The sequence below is a fragment of the Nerophis ophidion genome, linkage group LG09, assembly GCF_033978795.1.
Source record: "Nerophis ophidion isolate RoL-2023_Sa linkage group LG09, RoL_Noph_v1.0, whole genome shotgun sequence".
Lineage (NCBI taxonomy): Eukaryota > Metazoa > Chordata > Actinopteri > Syngnathiformes > Syngnathidae > Nerophis > Nerophis ophidion.
Genome location: NC_084619.1, coordinates 3,027,545 through 3,052,354, shown reverse-complemented (window position 1 = coordinate 3,052,354; position 24,810 = coordinate 3,027,545). Strand labels below are relative to the sequence as shown.

The 24,810-nt window shown below is 39.0% G+C and overlaps 1 protein-coding gene across 3 annotated transcripts in view; it reads left to right on the top strand.

Annotated features, from left to right (window-relative positions):
* The first annotated feature begins 4,161 nt into the window (after positions 1-4,161).
* parga (poly (ADP-ribose) glycohydrolase a) overlaps positions 4,162-24,810 on the top strand; it is a 64,191-nt gene continuing 43,542 nt past the window's right edge. Inside the window, exons 1-9 of one of the 3 annotated variants that reach the window (XM_061910058.1) lie at positions 4,162-4,346; positions 5,159-5,286; positions 6,174-6,262; positions 6,828-6,888; positions 8,778-9,344; positions 9,411-9,543; positions 17,340-17,462; positions 17,544-17,624; positions 20,052-20,126. In XM_061910058.1, coding sequence (XP_061766042.1) covers positions 6,860-6,888; positions 8,778-9,344; positions 9,411-9,543; positions 17,340-17,462; positions 17,544-17,624; positions 20,052-20,126 — 1,008 coding nt within the window. In that variant the 5' untranslated portion in view covers positions 4,162-4,346; positions 5,159-5,286; positions 6,174-6,262; positions 6,828-6,859. The remainder of the gene's footprint in view (positions 4,347-5,158; positions 5,287-6,173; positions 6,263-6,827; positions 6,889-8,777; positions 9,345-9,410; positions 9,544-17,339; positions 17,463-17,543; positions 17,625-20,051; positions 20,127-24,810) is intronic. The other 2 variants (XM_061910059.1, XM_061910057.1) reach the window with 2 other exon arrangements.

The window sequence follows — 24,810 nt, the reverse complement described above, 5'->3', positions numbered from 1 at the left end:
TTTGAATGGAACTCAGATATTGGGTGTCACTATGTAAAGCGCTTTGAGTCACTAGAGAAAAGCGCTATATAAATATAATTCACATTTGATTGAACAGTGCAATAGTGGAATTGAGCTCACAAGTGTCTTAGTGTCCAGGTTTAAATGAGACCTCTTCCTGAGGTCCCACACTCTGCCCGTTGAGTTTGGAGCTGCTTCTTTCGGGCATTTCTGGCTAACAAGATGTTGGAGTGGGATAAAGTGTGTAAGGCTGTCAATGCTGTGGAGTCAGAAACCATCACAGGAACAAAAAAAAAGTGATACTACATCTGAAGATGGATGTGAGCAAACCAGGCGAGGAGACCACAGATGAAGTAGTGCTCAGTCGCTGCAAAGATATGAAAAACTTTAGAACAGGTGCGAGCAAATGTGGGTGAGTCTGATTAAACCCAATTTACAAAACACAAAACCAGTGAAGTTGGCAGGTTGTCTAAATGGTAAATAAAAACAGAATAGAATGATTTGTAAATCCTTCTCAACATATATTCAATTGAATACACTGCAAAGACAAGATATTTACTGAAAGCCACTACTAGCGACCACGCAGTCTGATAGTTTATATATCAATGATGAAATATTAACATTGCAACACATGCCAATACGGCCGCTTTAGTTTACTAAATTGCAATTTTAAATTTCCCGCGGAGTTTCCTGTTGAAAACGTCGCAAAATGATGTGTGTTTGTGACGTTATTGGTTGAAGGGGACATATTAACCAGCACCACTTGCGGCTAAAAGTCCGCTCTTTTCATCGCATAATTACACAGTATTTTGGACATCTGTGTTGCTGAATCTTTTGCAATTTGTTCAATTAATAATGGAGACGTCAAAGTAGAAAGATGGAGGTGGGAAGCTTTAGCCTTTAGCCACACAAACACACGGTGTTTCCTTGTTTAAAATTCCCGGAGGTGAAGCTTTACTATGGATCAGAGCGGTCAAGCGAACATGGTTCCCGACCACTTGTGAACCGGCAGTTTTCGGTGAGAAAATGGTGGTAAAAAGTCCCCTCTTACCAGAGATCAGCGGAGCTTGCGCCGTCCATGCAGCTGCCGTGACTAATTCCCTCAGAGACTGGCGTCAACACACCCGTGGACACACCCCTCCGACTATCAGGTACTATTTAACTCACTAAAACACTAGCAACACAATAGAAAGATAAGGGATTTCCCAGAATGATCCTAGTAAATGTGTCTAAAAACATCTGAATCCCTCCCAATGCAATCGCCACGTGACAAAGAAGTTGTGAAAGGTGGCAATAAATACTGATAAAGTTGAGGACTGCTCATCAAACACTTATTTGGAACATCCCACAGGTGTGCAGGCTAATTGGGAACAGGTGGGTGCCATGATTGGCTATAAAAACAGCTTCCCAAAAAATGCTCAGTCTTTCACAAGAAAGGATGGGGCGAGGTACACCCCTTTGTCCACAACTGCGTGAGCAAATAGTCAAACAGTTTAAGAACAACCTTTCTCAAAGATATTTAGGGATTTCAACATCTACGCTCCATAATATCATCAAAAGGTTCAGAGAATCTGGAGAAATCACTCCACGTAAGCGGCATGGCCGGAAAACAACATTGAATGACGGTGACCTTCCATCCCTCAGACGGCACTGTATCAAAAACCGACATCAATCTCTAAAGGATATCACCACATGGGCTCAGGAACACTTCAGAAAACCACTGTCACTAAATACAGTTTGTCACTACATCTGTAAATGCAAGTTAAAACTCTACTATGCAAAGCGAAAGTCATTTATCAAAAACATCCAGAAACGCCGCCGGCTTCTCTGGGCCCGAGATCATCTAAGATGGACTGATGCAAAGTGGAAAAGTGTTCTGTGGTCTGAAGAGTCCACATTTCAAATTGTTTTTGGAAATATTCGACATCGTGTCATCCGGACCAAAGGGGAAGCGAACCATCCAGACTGTTATCGACACAAAATTCAAAAGCCAGCATCTGTGATGGTATGGGGGTGCATTAGTGCCCAAGACATGGGTAACTTACACATGTGTGAAGGCACCATTAATGCTGAAAGGTACATACAGCTTTTGGAACAACATATGCTGCCATCTAAGCGCCGTCTTTTTCAAACACGCTCCTGCTTATTTCAGCAAGACAATGCCAAGCCACATTCGGCACGTGTTACAACAGCGTGGCTTCGTGAAAAAACAGTCCGGGTACTTTCCTGGCCTGCCTGCAGTCCAGTCCTGTCTCCCATCAAATGTGTGGCGTAAAAAAAGTATAGTGTAGTGTAAAATACGACAGCTTAGACCATACTTGCCAACCCTCCCAGATTTTCTGGGAGACTCCCGAAATTCAGCGCCTCTCCCGAAAACCTCCCGAAATTCAGTCGGAGCTGGAGGCCACGCCCCCTCAAGCTCCATGAGAACAGACTCAGCAAAGTTGTGACCCTCTTAAAGAGGACAATACTGCCATCTACTGTACATACAATAGAATGTACTTTATTTATCCCTGGGGGATATTCAGCACCACAGTTCCATCACAATAAACAATGATAATAATAAATAATATATATAATATATTATATATATAGTATATAATATATGAATAATATAAATATATTGTACATATGTTCTACATTTAAGTGCAGTCAAGGAACATGCATTAGGGATTCTGCTGTTCTGAAGCCCACAGTAAAGAGACGTAACTTCATCACGTCGCCTGGTTATTGACTCCAACCCAATATATTACACCGTCGACAAGCAAAATGAAGAATTACGCTTGCAAGTTCCAAAACAAATGGAAACAAGAATTTGAGTTTATCCAGGAGAGTTTGACGGGGAAGGGGTATGTTACCTGTAAATTTTGTAGAACAGACTTGTCCATTGAACACGGTGAACGGATATACTCAGTCATGAACGGTCAGCGAAGCACAAAGCGTCCACAGCGCAGCATCGTTCACAACCCAGTGTTATGGCCCACCTCGCAAAATGAAGACCCGGTGGTGTACCTTATGCTGAGACAAAGATGGCTATGCTGTTAGCTGGAAGCAACATCCCGTTCTAATTTGCGGATGTCTACAAAAAATCTGTGAAGGATGTTCCGGGATTTGGAGATTGCTCGCCAGTACGCAAATGGCAGAACAAAGGTTACTCAAATAGTGAAAGGCAAATGTTTTTTTTTTTAAGTAACCAGCAAGCACAGTACAGTTAGTAGAACAACAGTGTTTTTATAACTGTGTATTTGATAAGTGCCTTTTATTTACATATACAATACAATAAATATATATATAGCTAGAATTCACTGAAAGTCAAGTATTTCATACATGTATGTCTGTATATATATGTATATATATATACGAAATATATATGAAATACTCGCATTGTGAAATTATACTACACCCCTCTTAACCACGCTCCCCGCCCCAACCACGCCTCGGAGGTCTCAAGGTTTGCAAGTATGGCGGATTTTTGAACGACTGAAGTTCTCCATAAAACAAGAGTGGGAAAGAATTCCACTTTCAAAGCTTCAACAATTAATTTTCTCAGTTCCCAAACATTTATTGAGTGTTGTTAAAAGGCGATGTAACACAGTGGTGAACATGCCCTTTCCCAACTACTTTGGCACGTGTTGCAGCCATGAAATTCTAAGTAAATTATTTTTTGCAAAAAAAAAAAAAACTTTATGAGTTTGAACATCAAATATCTTGTCTTTGTAGTGCATTCAATTGAATTTGGGTTGAAAATTATTTTCAAATCAATGTATTCAGTTTATATTTACATCTAACACAATTCCCCAACTCATATGGAAACGGGGTTTGTATATATATATTTATATATTATTTATATATATTTATTTAATTATATATGCACCTTAATGCTTTTTTTTATCCTGCACTACCATGAGCTTATGTAACGAAATTCCGTTCTTATCTGGGCTCTAAAGGTCAAATTTGAATGACAATAAAAGGAAGTCAAAGTCTTAAGTCTAAATAAAAGCGTCAGTGTGACGTCACCATGACGCCCAAAACTTCTGCAGTGATTTAATCACCGCCTCCCTTCTCAGGCCTTTTACGACAGAAAAGCTCATTTTAGGCCCGGTTGCTAAGATACTGGCGTCTGACCACGCCTCTTTTCCCCGCCATCAACTTCATGATTGGTCCCACGGTGTCCTTGCCGTTAATCGGCAGCGGCTGTCGCAACGAGATGTCAATAAAGCAGGAAAGCGGACGACGACGTTTCTAATATAATATTTGAAGTCACGTTCAAAATGACGTTTTTTAGTGACATTTGTAATGAATAAACGTGTATATATGAGGCTCATCAACACCTGGCGGACTTGAATGTAAGTTTCATCCCAATTTTTGACAGCAGTGATGTTTAGCATTTTAGTGCTAAATTAGCATCGCAGTGAGGTTTATTCTATATGGCTTTTTTAAAATCCACGGCCTAAAATGTATTAATGGTAGCGTTATCATGACATTACTTTTCGACAGCTGGCCTTTTAAGCTTGTACTGTACGTTCAAATATTTAATTCCTTAACTACAACAACACTCATAACTAGTTATATCCATCCATTTACTACCGCTTGTCCCTTTTGGGGTGGCTGCATGGCGCCCATCTCAGCTGCACTCGGGCGGAAGGCGGTGTACACCCTGGACAAGTTGCCACCTCATCGCAGGGCCAACACAGATAGACAACATACAAGGCCTACTGAAATGAGATGTTCTTATTTAAACGGGGATAGCAGCTCCATTCTATGTGTCATACTTGATATTGCCATATTTTTGCTGAAAGGATTTAGTAGAGAACATCCACGATAAAGTTTGCAACTTTTGGTCGCTAATAAAAAAGCTTTGCCCGTACCGGAAGTAGCAGATGATGTGCGTGTGACGTCACGGGTTGTGGAGCTCCTCACATCTGAACATTGTTTACAATCATGGCCACCAGCAGCGAGAGCGATTCGGACCGAGAAAGCGACAATTTCCCCATTAATTTGAGCGATGATGAAGGATTCGTGGATGAGGAAAGTGAGAGTGAGGGACTAGAGGAAAAAAAGACGAGGGCAGTGGGAGCGATTCAGATGTTATTAGACACATTTACAAGGATAATTCTGGAAAATCCCTTTTCTGATTATTGTGTTACTAGTGTTTTAGTGAGATTATAAAGTCATACCTGAAAGTCGGAGGGGTGTGGTGACCGCCAGTGTCTCTGAGTGAAGGAGGCGCCAGCTGCCTCTTTGACAGCTGAAGGAAGAACGACACAAGCTCCGCTCATGTTTACGGTAAGAGACAACTTATAACCACAATTATCTCACCGAAACCTGCCGGTTGACATGTGGTAGAGAAACATGTTCGCTTGACCGCTCTGTTCCATATTAAAGGTTCACAACAAACAAAGAAACACCGGCTGTGTTTGTGTTGCTACAGCCGGCCTAAATACACCGCTTTCCACCAAATGCATTCTTCTTTGACGTCTCCATTATTAATTGAACAAATTGCAAAATATTCAGCAACAGAGATGTCCAGAATACTGTGTAATTATGCGATTAAATCGTACGACTTTTGGCCGTGAGTGGTGCTGGGATAAAATGTCCGCTCCCACCAATAAAGTCACAAGCACGCGTCAACATAAGCGCCTTTAAAGGCCTACTGAAAGCCACTACTAGCGACCACGCAGTCTGATAGTTTATATATCAATGATGAAATATTAACATTGCAACACATGCCAATATGGCCGCTTTAGTTTACTAAATTGCAATTTTAAATTTCGCGCTAAGTATCCTGTTGAAAACGTCGCGGTATGAGGATGCGTGCGCATGACATCACGCATTGTAGAGGACATTTTGTTCCAACACTGTTCACAGCTATAAGTCTGTTTTCATCGCATAATTACACAGAATTATGGACATCTGTGTTGCTGAATCTTTTGCAATTTCTTCAATGAATAATAGAGACGTCAAAGAAGAAAGCTGCAGGTGGGAAGCGGTGTATTGCGGCCGCCTTTAGCAACACAAACACAGCCGGTGTTTCATTGTTTACATTCCCGAAAGATGACGGTGAAGCTTTACTATAGAACAGAGCTGTCAATCGAACACGGTTGGATTGGACCACACACACAAAGTACAGCGTATTATGCAGCGATCATTTTGAAAGATCGTGTTTCGAAGAGGGTCCCTTGCGAAGGGCAGAGATGGGCATCGCCACCACCCGTCGACTGGTGATGAAGAATGGTGCGGGGCCCACCTTCAAGTTGTACAGGTACGACCATATAATCTCACTAAAACACTAGTAACACAATAAGCAGATAAGGGATATTCCGGAATGATCCTAGTAAATGTGTCTAATAACATCTGAATCGCTCCCAATCTATAGTCTTTTTTTTTTTTTTATAGTCCTTCACTCTCACTTTCCTCATCCACGAATCTTTCATATTCGCTCAAATAATGGGGAAATCGTCGCTTTCTCGGTCCGAATCGCTCTCGCTGCTGGTGGCCATGATTGTAAACAATGTTCAGATGTGAGGAGCCCTACAACCCGTGACGTCACGCGCACATCGTCTGCTACTTCCGGTACAGGCAAGGCTTTTTTATTAGCGACCAAAAGTTGCGAACTTTATCGTGGATGTTCTCTACTAAATCCTTTCAGCAAAAATATGGCAATATCCCGAAATGATGAAGTATGACACATAAAATGGACCTGCTATCCCCGTTTAAATAAGAACATCTCATTTTAGTAGGCTTTTAATGTTCATATTCTTTTGTGCTGATCAAAAGATGCAATGAAATGTGACACAACGTCCAATGTTTTTTTTTTTTGTGTGCAGGTTATGTTAACTTGTATGGTTTGACTCCTTAAATGGATAAAGAAATGGATTCTCAGAGGAGGTGAGTGTGAAGCAGTCTAGTAAATCCCAACAATGTCATTAGAATTCAGTGTTTTTCCAACCTTTTCTGAGCAGAGGGCACATTTTTTTCATGGAAAAAAATCCCACCAGCAGAAAACATTAAATAAATTAAACTCGGCAGCCGATATTGACAGTAAAATGACGTTCTCGCAATTGTTGGATATGAATTCAAACCATAACCAAGGTTCAAGGTTCAAGTTTATTTGTCACATGCAGACTTCACCACAGTGAAATGCTGTTTTCCATGCTCTTCAAATATTGCGTAGAGTGGAATCCAAACACTTGTTGCAGAATCTAATACACTAAATAGAAAAAATTGAATAGCTCTGATGTACATTAATTACAGGACAATTAAGTTGCGCAATAAGTCACAGAAGTTATGGTAGAAGTATCAGTACAAGTAGAAGTACAGTAGTCAAATACAGGACCAGTGCAAGATCAAATAGTGTAAAAGTATACACAGCATAGCAGGGGTGTCCAAAGTGCGGCCTGGGGCTAATTGTTTACTATAAATGCTATTTCAAAAATAAAAAAAGAACATTAGAAAAATTGGAATGAGGTGAAATTTAGCAAAAAAAAGTTGAAATGTTGACACAAAGCTGCCATGCAGGCTGTTATTTTTTTCTTTTGTCTTTATTTTACCGTGTAAAACCCATCTTTACCATGAATTGATTAACGTGGACCCCGACTTAAACAAGTTGAAAAACTTATCCGGGTGTTACCATTTAGTGGTTAATTGTACGGAAAATATACTGTACTGTGCAATCTACTAATTACAAGAGTCAATCAATCAATGATTTATTTTTTATTTTTTGCCACTGCTCCCAAAAAAAATAATGACAAAAAAATCCATGTTATAATGAATTATTTTCAAAGTTACAATTAGTTAAAAAAATTCACTTTAAAATGTTTTATGTGGTGAATATTGCATATATTGTGCAGTTGCCATATAAAAACATGTTTTTCTTTTACAAAAGAGCATAAAACAAACAAAATAATAGTTAAAACGTTATATCGACAGATATATCTGAAGTTGATCTCGTAACTTAAGTGTTGTAAGTAAAAAAAAAAAATAAAGAATTAAAATCAATGGTGTCCTGCATTATTGATTTTTTAGGGCTCTAATTACTAAATACTGCATATTTCAGTTTTACTATTAAAAAAACAAAGATGTGTTTGACAAAAATGCCATAAAACCTTTTTTTTTTTCAAAGTCGATATAGAGTTACTGTAAGCGTTAAATTAAAAATAATAATACAAATTTGACTTATTTTTAACATTTTATTAACTGAGACCCTTCATGGTTCCCGGGACCCCTAAAGGTAAAATAATTTTTAAAAATCCATATATTTTGTTATTGTTTGAAAATGAAAAATGTGAAAATGGCCCTCGCATGCTTTAATTTGCCCTCAGTGGAAAAAGTTTGGACACCCCTGCAGTATAGGAAGGAACAAATATGAAGGTGTCTACAGTTCTTTGGCAGTTAAGTTGTGACAATAGTTTGAACAAAGGTAATGGAACAGTATGACTTTTTTTATACTCTTGTTTTTACATTATTTTTACATTATTTACAATCATTGAATGAAAAGTATTGTAGTCCGTTAATTACAGTGGAAAGTAAAGTGTTTTACATTATTTTTTACATTATTTACAGTCATTGCATGAACAGTATTGTAGTCCGGTAATTAAAGTGGTAAGTAAAGTGATCTTGTAGCGCTTGCCTGACTGAAGCAGTGAGAAGAGGCAGTTTGTCCAAACTTTTGGCCTGTACTGTAGATACAGAAGCGGCCCTCTGATGGCAGCAGTAAATGCAATGTGGCCCTCAAAGAAGTTTGACACCCCTGGCGTGGACCGTTTGGTGTTTTGCAGTGTGACTGGTGATAGCCAAGCCGAAGTTGAGCTCTTCTGTCCAACCCCTGAGCAAGATGGAGATGGCTTTCCAAGCGGAGACATGGCCTCCTCTCAAGCTTTAATGGACTCTTTGAGTGACTCGGGGCTTTCCAGCATAAGAAGTAGCCCGGCTCCAACGCAATGTTCTAACGGACAGAAATCCAAGATAGCTACTTCCTCACACAGTCCTCAACATGTGAAAACCACCAGTGTTGATGCACACTCTCACAATCCCGCCTGCTGCCTCAGTCCAAAGAAGGGCGTGGGTCCCTCCAAAGACGTGGAGATGCCAAGTCCCGGCAGCCCCGCTGGTAAGACGGCGCTTGACGTCAGCAACTCTGCAAACAACCACGGAGATGGCGCCAATGCTGTTGTGGAAGAGTGTGGCTGTGCAGATGCTCAGGGAGTTTGTTCTGATACTGGAAGTTTGGCCAACATGAGGGATCAGCGGGTTTCCATGGGAACTGGTGATGCCGGGATGGCAGATGGTAGCGACACATCAGATATGAGTCAGGATTTGATCATCAACCAGTCGACTTCTGAAAGGTATCTGTATAGTTATTTTTTTGGGATCTACTCCTCCTTTTCTTTACTGGTTTTGTTGAATTGCAGGGTTTCATCCCCTGCCTGTGACCAGATTAGGGAATGGCTTGGGACACCCATAGATGAGCTGAACAGGATGCCCCAGTGTGCCCCACCGCTGTCCCACCTGAAAGCAGTGCCGAACCACACTGTTACAGTCAGGGTGAGCAGAACTTGTATTCTTTTTCCGTCTTTAGAACTTGTGGAAATTGTGAAGCAAACGCAAAAAAAAAATGTTCCTCCTTGGAAATCATGGACATTTGAATTGCACTGCAATCTCTGAAATACCCCAACAAGTAGTGCAATTTGGAATGCATCCTTTGGGGAAAATCATTAAAAAAAAGACATTACATTGAAATGTATTGTTGTCGCAAAAGCACCAGTGCAAGGTAACTAAATACATTTTAGCATTTAAGTGCAATAAACTCTGCAAAAGGTCACGCTGTACAGTATATACAGAAATATTCAATAATAGAAGCAATTCAATAACTAGCATAGGAATATATCTGTCTTCTTAGTAAGGATGTAACCATGTACAAATCTCACCATACGATATCTCAGTATTAACACGTTACGATATTATTGTGTTATATGTCCCCCCCAATAAAAGTCTTAAAATTGCTATAGAATGTAAAAAATATAGTTTTTATGTCGTTATTACAGTGAACAAGTTCAAATAACAACAAAATTGGAGCAGATCACCTAAGGTGCAGATACAATTTGGTAATATAAATAGTAAAAAAAGATAGAAAATAAGAGATGTATATATATCCACACACATGCATATATGCACACATATGAATATATATACATATAACATTATTGCACATTATAGTCCGGAAAAAAAAAAAAGACATGACACATGAGGACATGATGGATATATTGTGCTCACTCAGTGCCTGTTTAAAAAGAAGTGGCAGGAATGTTTAGAATAAACACACTTCCTGTAAATGAACAAAAAAAAATGCTCAAATGTTCATCACATTTATACTACAAACATGTATTTGTAAGTGCAAAGGATTCTTGAAGATGCAGTTTATTTTCAGACCCGCCAAAGCAAAAGTGCCAGGAAAAAAACCTCCGCTCACCAAGTTTTCGTAAGATACCGTCACGCGTCACGGCTGTGTTAATAAAAGTTTGAAACCGCAATACCGTGGCATCTACAAAGCCGGTTGTCACGCCCCGCCACGGGTGAAGGTAATGTAACGTTTACAAAACAGACTTCCAAACCAAGGATGGCAAGGCACGCAGTTGGTAACAGTTTACAAACATTTATTTAAATCCCAAAGTGTCAAGAAGTGAACAACAACAGGAAGAAACAAAGCACCCACAATCTGTAACAGTAATAAATAGAGGCTATATTAGTATTGTATATTATACTTATATAGTACATTTATATTCTAAATACATTTCAAAGTCGCATGCGTTAAATAGGCCTATATATTTATTCAAAATAAGCATATTAAAAATAATCAAATACCGTATTTTCCGGAGTATAAATCGCTCCGGAGTATAAGTCGCACCTGCCGGAAATGCATAATAAAGAAGGGAAAAAACATATACAAGTCGCACTGGAGTATAAGTCGCATTTTTTGGGGAAACTTATCTGATAAAACCCAACACCAAGAATAGACATTTGAAAGGCAATTTAAAATAAATAAAGAATAGTGAACAACAGGCTGAATAAGTGTAGGTTATATGAGGCATAAATAACCAACTGCTTTGTTAACCTAACATATTATGGTAAGAGGCATTCAAATAACTATAACATATAGAACATGCTATACGTTTACCAAACAATCTGTCACTCCTAATTGCTAAATCCCATGAAATCTTATACGTCTAGTCTCTTACGGGAATGAGCTAAATAATATTTGATATTTTACGGTAATGTGGTAATAATTTCACACATAAGTTGCTCCTGAGTATAAGTCGCACCTCCGGCCAAACTATGAAAAAAACTGCGACTTATAGTCCGAAAAATACGGTAATCAAAATGTAAATCATCCTTTATAACAAAATACATGTATTTTTCGGACTATAAGTCGCAGTTTTTTTCATAGTGGGTGCGACTTATACTCAGGAGCGACTTATGTGTGAAAGATTTTATCGGATTTAGCAAATAGGTTGGTAAACGTATAGCATGTTCTAGTATATGTTTTTTAAATTTTCCTGAAGGAATCAATAAAGTACTATCCATCTGTATGTTCTAGTTATTTGACTGACTCTTACATAATATGTTAGGTTAACATAGCAGTTGGTTATTTATGCCTCATATAACGTACACTTATTCAGCCTGTTGTTCACTATTCTTAATTTATTTTAAATTGCCTTTCAAATGTCTATTCTTGGTGTTGGGTTTTATCAAACAAATTTCCCCCAAAAATGCGACTTATATGGTTTTTTTTTCCTTCTTTATTATGCATTTTCGACAGGTGCGACTTATACTCCGGAACGACTTATACTGCGAAAAATACAGTATTCACAATCAAAGGTCAATAATCAAATATGTCAAATTAAATAATTAAATAATCTAAACAGATCTAGCAAAATCAATTAGCAATCAACAAAACTCTTTTAACCGGTTACAACACAACATAATCTCATCATCAAAATAATCACCTCAGTAGATGTTTGATGCATGGAGGCTGAAACTCCTGCTCAGGACAGAAAACCTCTGGCAGTGACAGACAGCAGACTGTCAGAAAAATGTCATTTTCCAACTTAAATAGCCAATAGTTCCGCCCACTAGCTGGGATTAATTTGACAAGGGGAATTAAGCATACCATTCTTTTGTAAAATACACCATAAATACCCATCACAAGTCTAAAAGTATTCGCATAGTACTTTTGCATTTGTAGATCAGTCATTTTTGTACACAGTGTATTCAGGCTTGGATAACACAACTTTTAAACGTCATCCTCCTCTGTTGCCATTGCTAATATAAAGTAGCATAAAGTTCTAACTTATATCTGTCAGTAAACTCGCTATGGAACCGCTAAAAACTACCGGTGTTATGGGTTTACATAACTCACTCATGGAACTTTAGTTATTAAACAGTTCCGGTTGGATGGCTAATCACAAGACACATTTCCGACGTTGTCGTTGCACTAGTGAGCCACGGATGAGGAGATGCTGCCCCTTTATTGATTTAAGTAAAGTCCGAATGTCATTAAAACAGTTAGCTCCATCTTTTGACACTTCTTCCACTCCCGTCCTTGCACGCTACACCGGTACAACAAAGATGACGGGGAGAAGACAATGTCGAAGGTTAGCCACATAAATAAGACCGCCCACAAAACGGCTCATCCTGAAGCAACTTGAAGATGATCTCTAAAACATAATCCATGCAACATTTTGACCAAAGAACCACCATTACTTATTATGTAGACCAGTGGTTCTCAAATGGGGGTACTTGAAGCTATGCCAAGGGGTACTTGAGATTTTTTTTTTAAATATTGTAAAAATAGCAACAATTAAAAAATCCTTTATAAATATATTGATGAATAATGCTTCATTCAACAAAATATGAATGTAAGTTCATAAACTGTGAAAAGAAATGCACCAATGCAATTTTCAGTGTTGACAGCTAGATTTTTTGTGGACATGTTCCATAAATATTGATGTTAAAAATTTCTTTGATTCAACGCGTTGGGGCCGGAGTTCAACATACCCAAACTAGGGGTGTTAAAAAAAAGGTAGTAAAAAGATAACAGATCCATTAAGCTAATTTGCAAAGGCTCCAAATAAAAAACAGTGGCGCTTGCAATTTGTCAATGGCAACAAATTAGCTTATATTGTAAATTGTTGGCTAAATGTAGTAAAATCCATTGTAGCAATCAACAAAAAGCAATCAGAAGATTGAAATGTCTTGGTTTTCTCGCAGCTATTTTTCAACATCGAACAGTTGCAGCTTACCTCAGTGCAAAGAAGGTTGAGAGCAGTGAAGTCCCATTTCTTGGCATGTGCCGTGTTATACCTCAGTATAGCATCCTGAGAAGAGGAAAGTCGGTTTTGTTATGTTGTCATAGTGCAGTGGTTCACAAATGGGGGTACGCAAGGTATGCCAAGGGGTACGTGAGACTTTTTAAACATTTTCTGTAAATAGAAACAATTCAAAAATCCTCTATAAATATATTTATTGAATAAGAATTCAACAAAAGTTGAATGTAAGTTCATAACCTGTGAAAAAAAAAATACAACAATGCAATATTCAGTGTTGAAGTGTGAAGTGAAGTGAATTATATTTATATAGCGCTTTTCTCTAGTGACTCAAAGCACTTTACATAGTGAATCCCAATATCTAAGTTACATTTAAACCAGTGTGGGTGGCACTGGGAGCAGGTGGGTAAAGTGTCTTGCCCAAGGACACAACGGCAGTGACTAGGATGGCGGAAGCGGGAATCGAACCTGCAAGTTGCTGACACGGCCACTCTACCAACCGAGCTATGCCGCCCCACAGCTACATTTTTTTGTGGACATGTTCCATAAATATTGATGTTAAAGATTTCTTTTTTTGTGAAGAAATGTTTAGAATTAAGTTCATGAATCAATTACAATCCCCAAAGAGGGCACTTTAAGTTGATGATTACTTCTATGTGTAGAAATCTTTATTTATATTTGAATCACTTGTTTATTTTTCAACTTGTTTTTAGTTATTTTTATTTTATTTTTTTCTAAATAGTTCAAGAAAGACCACTATTAATGAGCAATATGTTCCACTGTTACACAATTTAATAAATCAGAAACTGATGAAACAGTGCTGTATTTTACTTCATCTCTTTTTTTATACCAATAATGCGTTGCTCTAATTAGGGGGTACTTGAATTAATTTTTTTTTTACAGGGGGTACATCACTGAAAAAAGGTTGAGAACCACTGATACAGGATGGGTTTTAAATTTAGGGAAAAAAAATCATAATATGACCCCTATAAAGCGCCTTATAATCTGGTGCGGCTTTTGTATGAAAAAAGACCTCGGCAGTGCGCCTTATAAGCCGGTGCGCCCTAGGGTCCGAAAAATACAAAAAAAAATTCTGCCCAGAGCCAGTGCTTGAGACATTGTTTCCAGTCGGCCCTTTTAAGTGACGAACACACTGTTGGCAAAAAGCAGCAACAACGGTACAAACCCACACCTATAAGCTTCATAACAAAACTTGGTCCAGATCTTCGTAAGTAGTACATACAAATATGTAGTTTGTTTTGTACTGAAATTGCTCACTTCGTGATGTCTTTTGTATTCGTGGTTGTTTTTTAACTCTGGCGAACAAAGCTCGTTTTTAATACACGTACCGCTAAATTTGACCTGTAAAGGGTTAACGCCACACCTTAGATTTACTTACGTTGACCCAGATTCATTGTGTGCAATGTTTGCTGTGGCTGTTGTTTAGTTGTTTATAGGCATAAACATCTGTAGCTTTTTATGTAAAACTGAATATAATTACCCTGAACCTTCTTTTTTATTTATATAAAATATACAATGGACATTACTAATATAAAATACACAAAGGAAATATTTACTTTTGTAATGGTTATTTTATGATTATATTTAAAGTCTTACAAACTTAAATGAAGGAAGAAGTGGAAAGAAATACAACTGAGGAAGGAAAATAATTCAAATGAAGAAACATCATTCATCAACAAAACTTCTGTTTCTTCATGTTGTTAGCTATCTGTCCAACGGAACACGCTGGTATTGTGTTGAGAGGGCAGAATAATGAGTTTATTGACAGTGCAGTGTGAAAGCCGATGTGTTTACTTTGCAATTAGGTAAACACAGTCTCAAAGGAATATTATCTCAGAAGCAATTTCTGACAAAACATCCACATTTCGATGTAGGGCCACTGAGCCTTTAGGCTTTTGAAACTGCGGCCCTTTTCAATATGTAATGGAATAGCCTTGGCCTATAGGGAGCGGCAGCCCTGGTAATAAGTTCAACCGTTAAGAAAGTGAAAAACAAAAAAAACAATGTTAAACTGTTAAAAATTCATAAAACATTGTATGATGCCAAAATAATTCACTTTATTTCCCATGGAGGAAATTGTTTTGAAATGAACTTGGAAGCTTCACAGAACTGGGTGTGTTTCACATTAGAGGTTCTTCTGTAATCTGTTCCAGTATCAAAGTGTCCCCATCAAATCTTTGTTTCTGTACAGGCAAATTTTAAAGCAAATTTTTCCGTCATTACCCGTCAAATATTTGTAAAACTGAGTTAATCACTGTACTGTAAACTACTGTATTGTACTGTACCCTCTGATAACAAACGAGGAAGGTGTGTCACACTAATGTAATGTAAAAGCTTAAAGCAATTTAACACTTCAATGATAAGGAAGGCTGTACATAGCAGCTGACAGTTTATTTGGTGGCTTGCAGCTAGTATCCGGACTGTGAGTGTGGAGGTCAGGGTGTAGCCTAATAAAATACCTACTCAGTCTATGCATCACTGACGTGGGGTGAAGTTTATAGCTGGGTGAGGCACTGATGTAATCAGAATCAGATTTAAAAATACATGCGCTCAGTGGAGATTATTTGCCATTTGATTGGCAGAAGTTTACGGGTTATGTTTAATTTCTTCATTCTTTAAACATATAAACCGTCGCCCACCAAATGCACATTTCATTAAAAACAAAACAAAAACAATGTTATCGCTGACTTACCTTTACTTATAAATGAAGTCCATGCGCCGGTCCTTCTGGATAAAAATATCCATCACTTTCCGGTAAAAGTCCTCCTTATCTTCCTTCAGCTGTAAGTTCAACATAGTTGCTGCGATTAGCAGAGCTCATACTCTCATCATTTCCAAGAAATGCTAGCTGCTGTTTGGCGAGGAAGCAGGTCGCATTGATGAAATCTTTTAAAATCTCTCGGTTCTCTTTTACCTTAGTATTGCGGACACTAATGTTAAGTCGACGCTGTCCATCCAAAGCCAAGTCTATCCTCATCATCTCAAACGTTTTTAGGGCAATTTGGCTTTGAATATGAGCGGCCGACCGCTCTTGTTTGGTGAGGCTTCTTCGCAAATTCTTCAGGTCACAAAATCCCATTTGAGTCCACATTGTGCCACAGGTTGAAAACAGAAGGCAAGGAAGGCAGAAAAGGCGGTTTCTTGCAGAACATCCACAAAACCAGTCTTTTTGGGTATACCACTCTGTTTGGAAAGAGCGAGTAACTTTCCATTCTGTTGATTGAAACAAAGCATTTGGCTCCGCGTTGGTCTTCCTTTAGTAATTATTAATGCTTCGCTTGAAAGTCCACTTTTGAAAAAACTGTTTAAGTGTGGAGAGAAAGTCATCCATGTTGAAAGTCGAGGTACACGAGACGGAAAAAACAAGTCGCTGCGGAACTTACTCGCTGAGGCCACCGTATGTCTGGGATCATGAGGCACGAGAACTGTTTGCCTCACCTCTGACTTTTTTCTCTGCCGCTTTGAACGCTTAGCAACACACCGGACAAGAACTCGCTCTGACCGCACGACAGACCGAGCAGTTAACCAGGGATTGCGAAAATTCAGTGATTTTGAAGAAAAAAATATCAAAATTGATGAAGCTAAATGAAAAATAAAAACTAACAATTAAAATTATTTTATCATACTATATTTCTTTGCATGATTGCAGGCATACCAGTGACTGCACGTCGCTGGTATGCATGTACTTGTTCCCAAACATAACATGTATGTACGTACAACAACCCTTGAATACATCGGTATAGCTCGGTTGGTAGAGCGGCCGTGCCAGCAACTTGAGGGTTGCAGGTTCGATCCCCGCTTCCGCCATCCTAGTCACTCCCATTGTGTCCTTGGGTAAGACACTTTACCCACCTGCTCCCAGTGCCACCCACACTGTTTTAAATGTAACTTAGATATTGGGTTTCACTATGTAAAAGCGCTTTGAGTCACTAGAGAAAAGCGCTATATACATTTAATTCACTTCACATCATGTGTTTTTGTTTCTCAATGTTACAGACAGATCTCCTCAGAGAGGGAGAGGTGCCCGTCCCCTACCCCGGCAAGTTCAAGGACGCCTGGGACGACGTGTCCGTGAAGATGCCTTGCTCTGAAAAGAATCTGTATTCGATGGACACAGAGGTCTGATTATTTCTTCCACCACAACATCCAATCCAAACAAAAAGCAAGAGCAGTTGCATTCAGGGTTTTCTTTCCAAATAGGATGGAGGTGGCGTTCAGAGTCGGTGGGAGATAATCCACTCCACCTTGCAAGGAGGGTTCAAAAGTTCCCTGGATGTGAGGGTAAGAGAGATTTGTGGAGATCATTGATTGAAGGATTGATTGATTGAAACTCTTATTAATAGATTGTACAGTACAGCACATATTCCGTAGAATTGACCACTAAATGGTAACACCCCAATACGTTTTTCAGCTTGTTTAAGTCGGGGTCCACGTAAATCAATTCATGGTATCACCTGGATCCAGTTAGGCAGAAACTGCATTTTAAAGCACTTATCATTTAATATTTTGGTCTTTACAGCAACTTCACATTTTTCATTATTGTCCATCATGCGCACAAAAATAATGAATAATGACACCCTTGTAAGTTCACAACTGTCCACAAGGTGGCGGTGTTTACATCAGACTATACTATGACTTGTAAAATGCAGTGTTATTTAATACAAACGAACCATTTAATGTACATTAGTACCTCTACTTAAGAGCCTGATTGGTTCTGCTCTTAACTCAAAACACTTGTACCGCAAATCAAAGTTGAAATTAATACAAATCATTTTAATTGGTATCTGCCCCCTGACAAAAGAGCCCGATTTTAACATGCCTTGTAAATAAAAGTAACCTTTAATAAGAAATATTTTACAACCAACATTACAACAGAAGGAAAAACTAACAGTTACAATAGTTTTATGAAGTAATGCAATATTAATGTACAGCATCTTACCTTGGAGCGTTGAATTCTACGAGGAATACAAAAATATCACTTGGGCTGCTTCTCCGTCAAACACACCATTAGTAGCTTCTCCAGATTTTCATGGATACATGTCTGTCCTTAAGATATTCTTTAACTATCCTTGGCTGGCGTTAGACCCCTGACTAGCAGTGCTACGCTTGAATTGCTTTGCCAAGTTAGCTGTCATGCTTTGGATGATTAATTTCTTTAATTCCATGAATATTATGAGCTTTTTTTTTTCTCAGCACTGTTCTTCAAACTCTATTTCTTCTTTCCTGTGGTTGTAAAAAAAAATGTCCACTTTTAGCTATAAGCTAATGCTAGCAAGTAAAACCGGATGTTTTGGTCGGCTCTTACGGGGTTCACTGTTACATTCGCCACGCCGGCTATTGGCGGGGATGCTTGTTACTCAAGATTTTAGCCAAGAGACCTTATCTCAAAACACTTTCAAGTTGAGGTACTACTGCAGTGTTTATCTACAGTAGGGGTCGGCAACATTTACCACTCAAAGAGCCATTTTGACCCGTTTCACAAAAATAAAGAAAACAATGGGAGCCACAAAACTATTTTGAAAAATAAAATGAAACCACTGAATACGTGTTTTTTTTTTGCTTTGTGCTATGTATAAATAAGGCGCCTCAGACACGCGGCCTGCACCTTAATATGAAGATTTAATGTTAGTGCGGCCCGCGACGTTAATATGAATAGCGCTTGCCTAATCACCGAATTTTACGGGGGAACCCCTGAATTTCAGAACAACTATTCCCTCTAATGTCTGCTAAATTGCATCCTAACAACTACTGTATAATGGCGTGCTATGATGGCGCTGCATTTAACACCCTCTACAACTTTAGCAATAAGCTTGTCAACTTTATCAAATGTTGTATATGGCTTCTGCAGCCACACATAAGCGACTGCAAGGCATACTCGTTTAACAGCCACACAGGTCACAGTGAGGGTGGCCGTATAAACAACTTTAACACTCTTACTAATATACGCCACACTGTGAACCCACACCAAATAAGAATGACAAACACATTTTGGGGGAACATCCGCACCGTAACACAACATAAACACAACAGAACAAATACCCAGAATCCCATGCATCCCTAACTCTTCCGGGCTACACTATACACCCCCCCCAAATCCGTGCGTCGGTTGGGGGGGGCGGGGGTGTATAAGGTAGCCCGGAAGAGTTAGGGAGGCTTGGGATTCTGGGTATTTGTTCTGTTGTGTTTATGTTGTGTTACAGTGTGGATGTTCTCCCAAAATGTGTTTGTCATTCTTGTATTGTGTGGGTTCACAGTGTGGCGAATATTAGTAAGAGTGTTAAAGTTGTTTATATCACAACCCTCAGTGTAACCTATATGGCTATTGACCAAGTATGTCTTGCAGTCACTTGCGTGTGACATTAAATGCCGCATACTTCATGTGACCGTCAGGTTCGCAGACAGAATAGTGTATAATCGGACGCGACGTCATGTTCCAGAGGATGTTAAAGGTATTGCCATCATGGTATGCCCTCAATATTGTCGTCCTCAATATTGTTGTCCGGGTGAAAATCGGAGAATATTTACCCCGGGAGTTTTCTGGAAGAGGCACTGAGATCCCGACGGAAAAAACGGGGTGGGGGGGGAGGTCTGCAAGTATGCATCTGAGCCACATCAGAATGATCAGAGAGCCGCGGGTTGCCGACCCCTGATCTACAGCATTTATAGTCCACTATGGCAACATAACAAAACTGACTTTCCTCTTCTCAGGATGCTATACTGAGGTATAACACGGCACATGCCAAGAAATGGGACTTCACTGCTCTCAACCTTCTTTGCACTGAGGTAAGCTGCAACTGTTCGATGTTGAAATATACCTGTGAGAAAACAAAGACATTTTAAACTTCTGTTTGATTTTTGTTGATTGCTATCATGGATTTTACTACATTTAGCCATCAATTTACAATTAGCTAGTTTGTTGCCATTGACAAATTGCAAGCGCCACTGTTTTTTATTTGGAGCGTTTGCAAATTAGCTTAGTGGATCTGTTATCTTTTTACAACCTTTTTTTTAACACCCCTAGTTTGGGTATGTTGAACTCCGGCCCCAACGCTTCTTTTCGCAGCTAAATATAAACCATCCTGCATGGTCTTTTTATTTCCGACCCTAATGTACCTGCGTAAGGCGGAGCTCGGTAGATCGATGCGCTGGGCGAGCCACTTTATAGCTTCATCCAATTGAATTAAAAGGATCCATCACTATCTGTATAAGATGCTAAGTAAGGGCTTATACTAGAAGATGCCCTTCCTGCGACTATGCCGTTCCGATCCTCTCATTCCCCTTCTCGTCGTTTTTTCAAAAACCTTTCTGCTGATAAGGCATTTTACAAAGTATTATGGTGTTCATAAAAGTAGAGGGGCAAATATTTGCAATGCTATGAATAACCTTAATTTCTAACTGAGTTACAGTTGACATTGTTTTTCAGTTCCTCATAGAATATAATGGAAAAGATCTGTTTCCAACATGGAATTCGTCCGTAAAGGCAATGTTTTAAATAGCATTTTAGCATTCTTAAAGGGGAACATTATCACAATTTCAAAAGGGTTAAAAACAATAAAAATCAGTTCCCAGTGGCTTGTTGTATTTTTTGAAGGTTTTTTTTCAAAATTTTTCCGGTCCCCGAATAGCCCAAAAAAAAGCTTTAAAGTGCTTGATTTTCGCTATTTGCAATGCGACTAGCCATTTCCCTGTGACGTCATACAGTGCTGCCAATGTAAACAAACAATGGCGGATACCACAGCAAGATATAGCGACATTAGCTCGGATTCAGACTCGGATTTCAGCGGCTTAAGCGATTCAACAGATTACGCATGTATTGAAACAGATGGTTGGAGTATGAAAGTATTGAAGAAGAAACTGAAGCTATTGAGCGAACAGCTATTGACGCTATTCATAGCCATAGCATGGCCGAATAGCTGCGTTAGCATCGCCGGTAAAATGTGCGGACCAAACGATCAGGACTTTCGCATCTTTTGACACTGGAGCAACTTAAATCCGTCGATTGGTAAGTGTTTTTTTCGCATTAAATGTGGGTGTAAGGAAACGTAATATAGTTGCAAATGCATCTACAGGTTATCCATACATCTCTGTGCCATGTCTGCTTTAGCACCGCCGGTAAATAGCATGTTAGCATCGATTAGCGTAGCATGTTAGCATCGATGAGCTGGCAGTCAACATCAACAAAACTCACCTTTGTGATTTAGTTGACTTTATCGTTGCAAATGCATCTGCAGGTTATCCATACATCTCTGTGCCATGTCTGCTTTAGCACTGCCGGTAAATAGCATGTTAGCGTCGATTAGCATAGCATGTTAGCATCGATTAGCTGGCCGTCACGCCGCGACCAAATATGTCTGATTAGCACATAAGTCAACATCAACAAAACTCACCTTTGTGATTTCCTTGACTTTAACGTTGCAAATGCATCTGGAGGATATCCATACATCTTTGTGCCATGTAAAATGTGGAGACACTTTGGCCCATTCAATGGGGGTCTGGCGGCAGACACTTTGGCATCTTGGGGCCAGTGGTGCAACTTGAATCCCTCCCTGTTAGTGTTGTTACACCCTCCGACAACACACCCACGAGGCATGATGTCTCCAAGGTTCCAAAAAATAGTCGAAAAAACGGAAAATAACAGAGCTGAGACCCGGTGTTTGTAATGTGTTGAAAATGAAAATGGCGGCTGTGTTACCTCGGCGACGTCACATTCTGACGTCATCACCACATGAGCGATAAACAGAAAGGCGTTTAATTCGCAAAAATTCACCCATTTAGAGTTCGGAAATCGGTAAAAAAAATATATGGTCTTTTTTCTGCACCATCAAGGTATATATTGACGCTTACATAGGTCTGCTGATAATGTTCCCCTTTAACAGTCACACTAGTGCAAACAGAAATACACGCGGCAGGGTTCAGATGGTAGAGCGGTCATCCAGAAACGAGAGGGTTCCTGCCAAGAATTCAGCTTCTGCCGTCAAAGTCACTGCCGTTGTGGAGCACTTCGGAAACATTTTTGTTGTTTAAATGTACTATACAAATAAAGTGGATTGGATTGGACTGGACGACACGGTGGAGCAGGGGTTAGTGCATGTGCCTCGCAATACGAAGGTCCTGAGTAGTCCTGAGTGCAATCCCGGGCTTGGGATCTTTCTGTGTGGAGTTTGCATGTTCTCCCCGTGACTGCGTGGGTTCCCTCCGGGTACTCCGGCTTCCTCCCACCTCCAAAGACACGCACCTGGGGATAGGTTGATTGGCAACACTAAAAAAAAATTGTCCCTTTGTGTGAATGTGAGTGTGAATGTTGTCTGTCTATTTGTGTTGGCCCTGTGATGAGGTGGCCACTTGTTCAGAGTGTACAGTGCCATCCGCCCATGTGCAGCCGAAATAGGCTCCAGCACCCCCCGTGACCTCAAAATGGACAAGCGGTAGAAAATGATTGGATTGGATTGGATTGGATTGTGACCCTGGGCAACACACTTTACCCACCTTGCTCCGAGTGTCAATATTAAAATAATTGTTTATTTTACTCCTGTTTGTTTTACGTTGGGTCGAGGGGGAGGAGTCATAGCCCCACTTTCCCGTGTACCTTGAACTTGTACTTGAACTCTAACTTATAATAAATAATTCACCCCTATACAATATCCTACCCTAATACCCTACTGTGCAATATTACCATTCAAGTGCAATACATCCTACACTGATTATTTATTACTCCAGTACTCTTGTCTTGTTTTGTATATTGTACAGTATTTTATATTTGTATAGGTCTTTGTATATTGTACAGGATTGCTTATTATTTTTATTGGATAGTAGTTTATTTCAATTCTTAGTTTTATCTTTATTACCTCTTGTGTAATTTATTTTTATCCCATATTGTTGCCACTACCGCACCTTAAATTGGAGTCCTTAATCTCGTTATATGCTAATATAATGACAATAAAGTTCATTCTATTCTATTCTTTTCTATTTTTTTATATTCTTTTCTACCTCCTGCTTGGTATCGACATCCAGTGAACATATTTAGAACAGCAGTTTCTTTAATAGTAGTAGTATAAGTGTTGTACTAATTGTATTATTTTCTCTTTTACATGCTGACAAAGTTAAATCAAAATCCAAAATATTCATAATTCAGTGTCTTTGCGCTTTGAAAAATGTGGTAGTTGATCAAGCTCTTTAAGAAAAAATATGGCCTACAGCAGTGGTTGGGAACCTTTGGCTCTTTTGATGACTGCATCTGGCTCTCAGATAAATGTTAGCTGACATTGCTTAACACAATAAGTAATTAATAATTTTACTGGTAATCACAGTGTTAAAAATAACGTTCAAAATATAAATCATTTTCATGCATTTTAATCCATCCATCCATTTCCTACCACACCTGTTCAAGAAGTCGCATTATTGGTAAGAAGTATTTGATTTATTTTTGGTTAGCTTCAGAATAAAAATGTTATTAAAAATAATAAGAGACTTATTGTACTCTAAAAATGTTGTTAATAATTATAATTGCATGCATTTAATTGTATTCAGTGTTAAAAAATATTATATGGCTCTCACGGAAATACATTTTAAAATCTTTGGCTTTCATGGCTCGCTCAGCCAAAAAGGTTTCCGACCCCTGGCCTACAGTAAGTCTGAAAATAAAGTAAAATATTGGAGACACTTATTAATTCTAACTGTTAACTGGTACTGTGACCAATGTATTTAACTAAAAACACTATATCCACTTCCAAATTGTCAAAATTCTGTAACCTTTATGTCCTTATAATCAAAAGTCTGGAGACAACATCTTTTTTCAAATCTGGCACTGTAAATTGCGCAAAAACCTACAGAGTCATAAATTTGCAGCATATATGAGATTAACATGGTCATCATGCAAAAAATGAAGTCCATGAGTGTGTTTTTTAGGTTTCTTTTCTAAAGCATCCGGCCATCGTTTAAATCTGGTATTATTGCATTCCAATGCATTAAATCATCTATCTTTTATCCGAGGGATATTGCTATTCTGTCGCGACACTCAATTTATGCTTTGCTGGATAATTGTCAAGATACACGCCTGCTCCAAGCCACTCGATTGACACTCCCCGGATACGAGGGGGGTGAACGTGGAAAAAAAGAATTACACAAATTGGGATGTGTCTCTAAATTGTCGTAGTGTTTCCCTCCTGCCAAATAAAACTGTCACCGTGTCACTTTCTGATAAATGTTGGCGGCCTGAGCGTGGAAGCGATACATAGATAAATACAGCTGATTCCCCCGAGAGAGTACACAAACATTTTGTGCTTCGTCAAGCTTTTTTGTTGTATGTCACCGTTTTTCTTACGTCTGTAGTTAATTGGAAAATGTGCACTTAGAAGCATTGGCATTATCTGTAAATATGATCAAGATTTGCATATAAAGTGGTTCGAATGTTCTAAAAGTGGTAACATTTTTAGTTCAACCTAAATATAGGTGGATTAAAAAATAAATA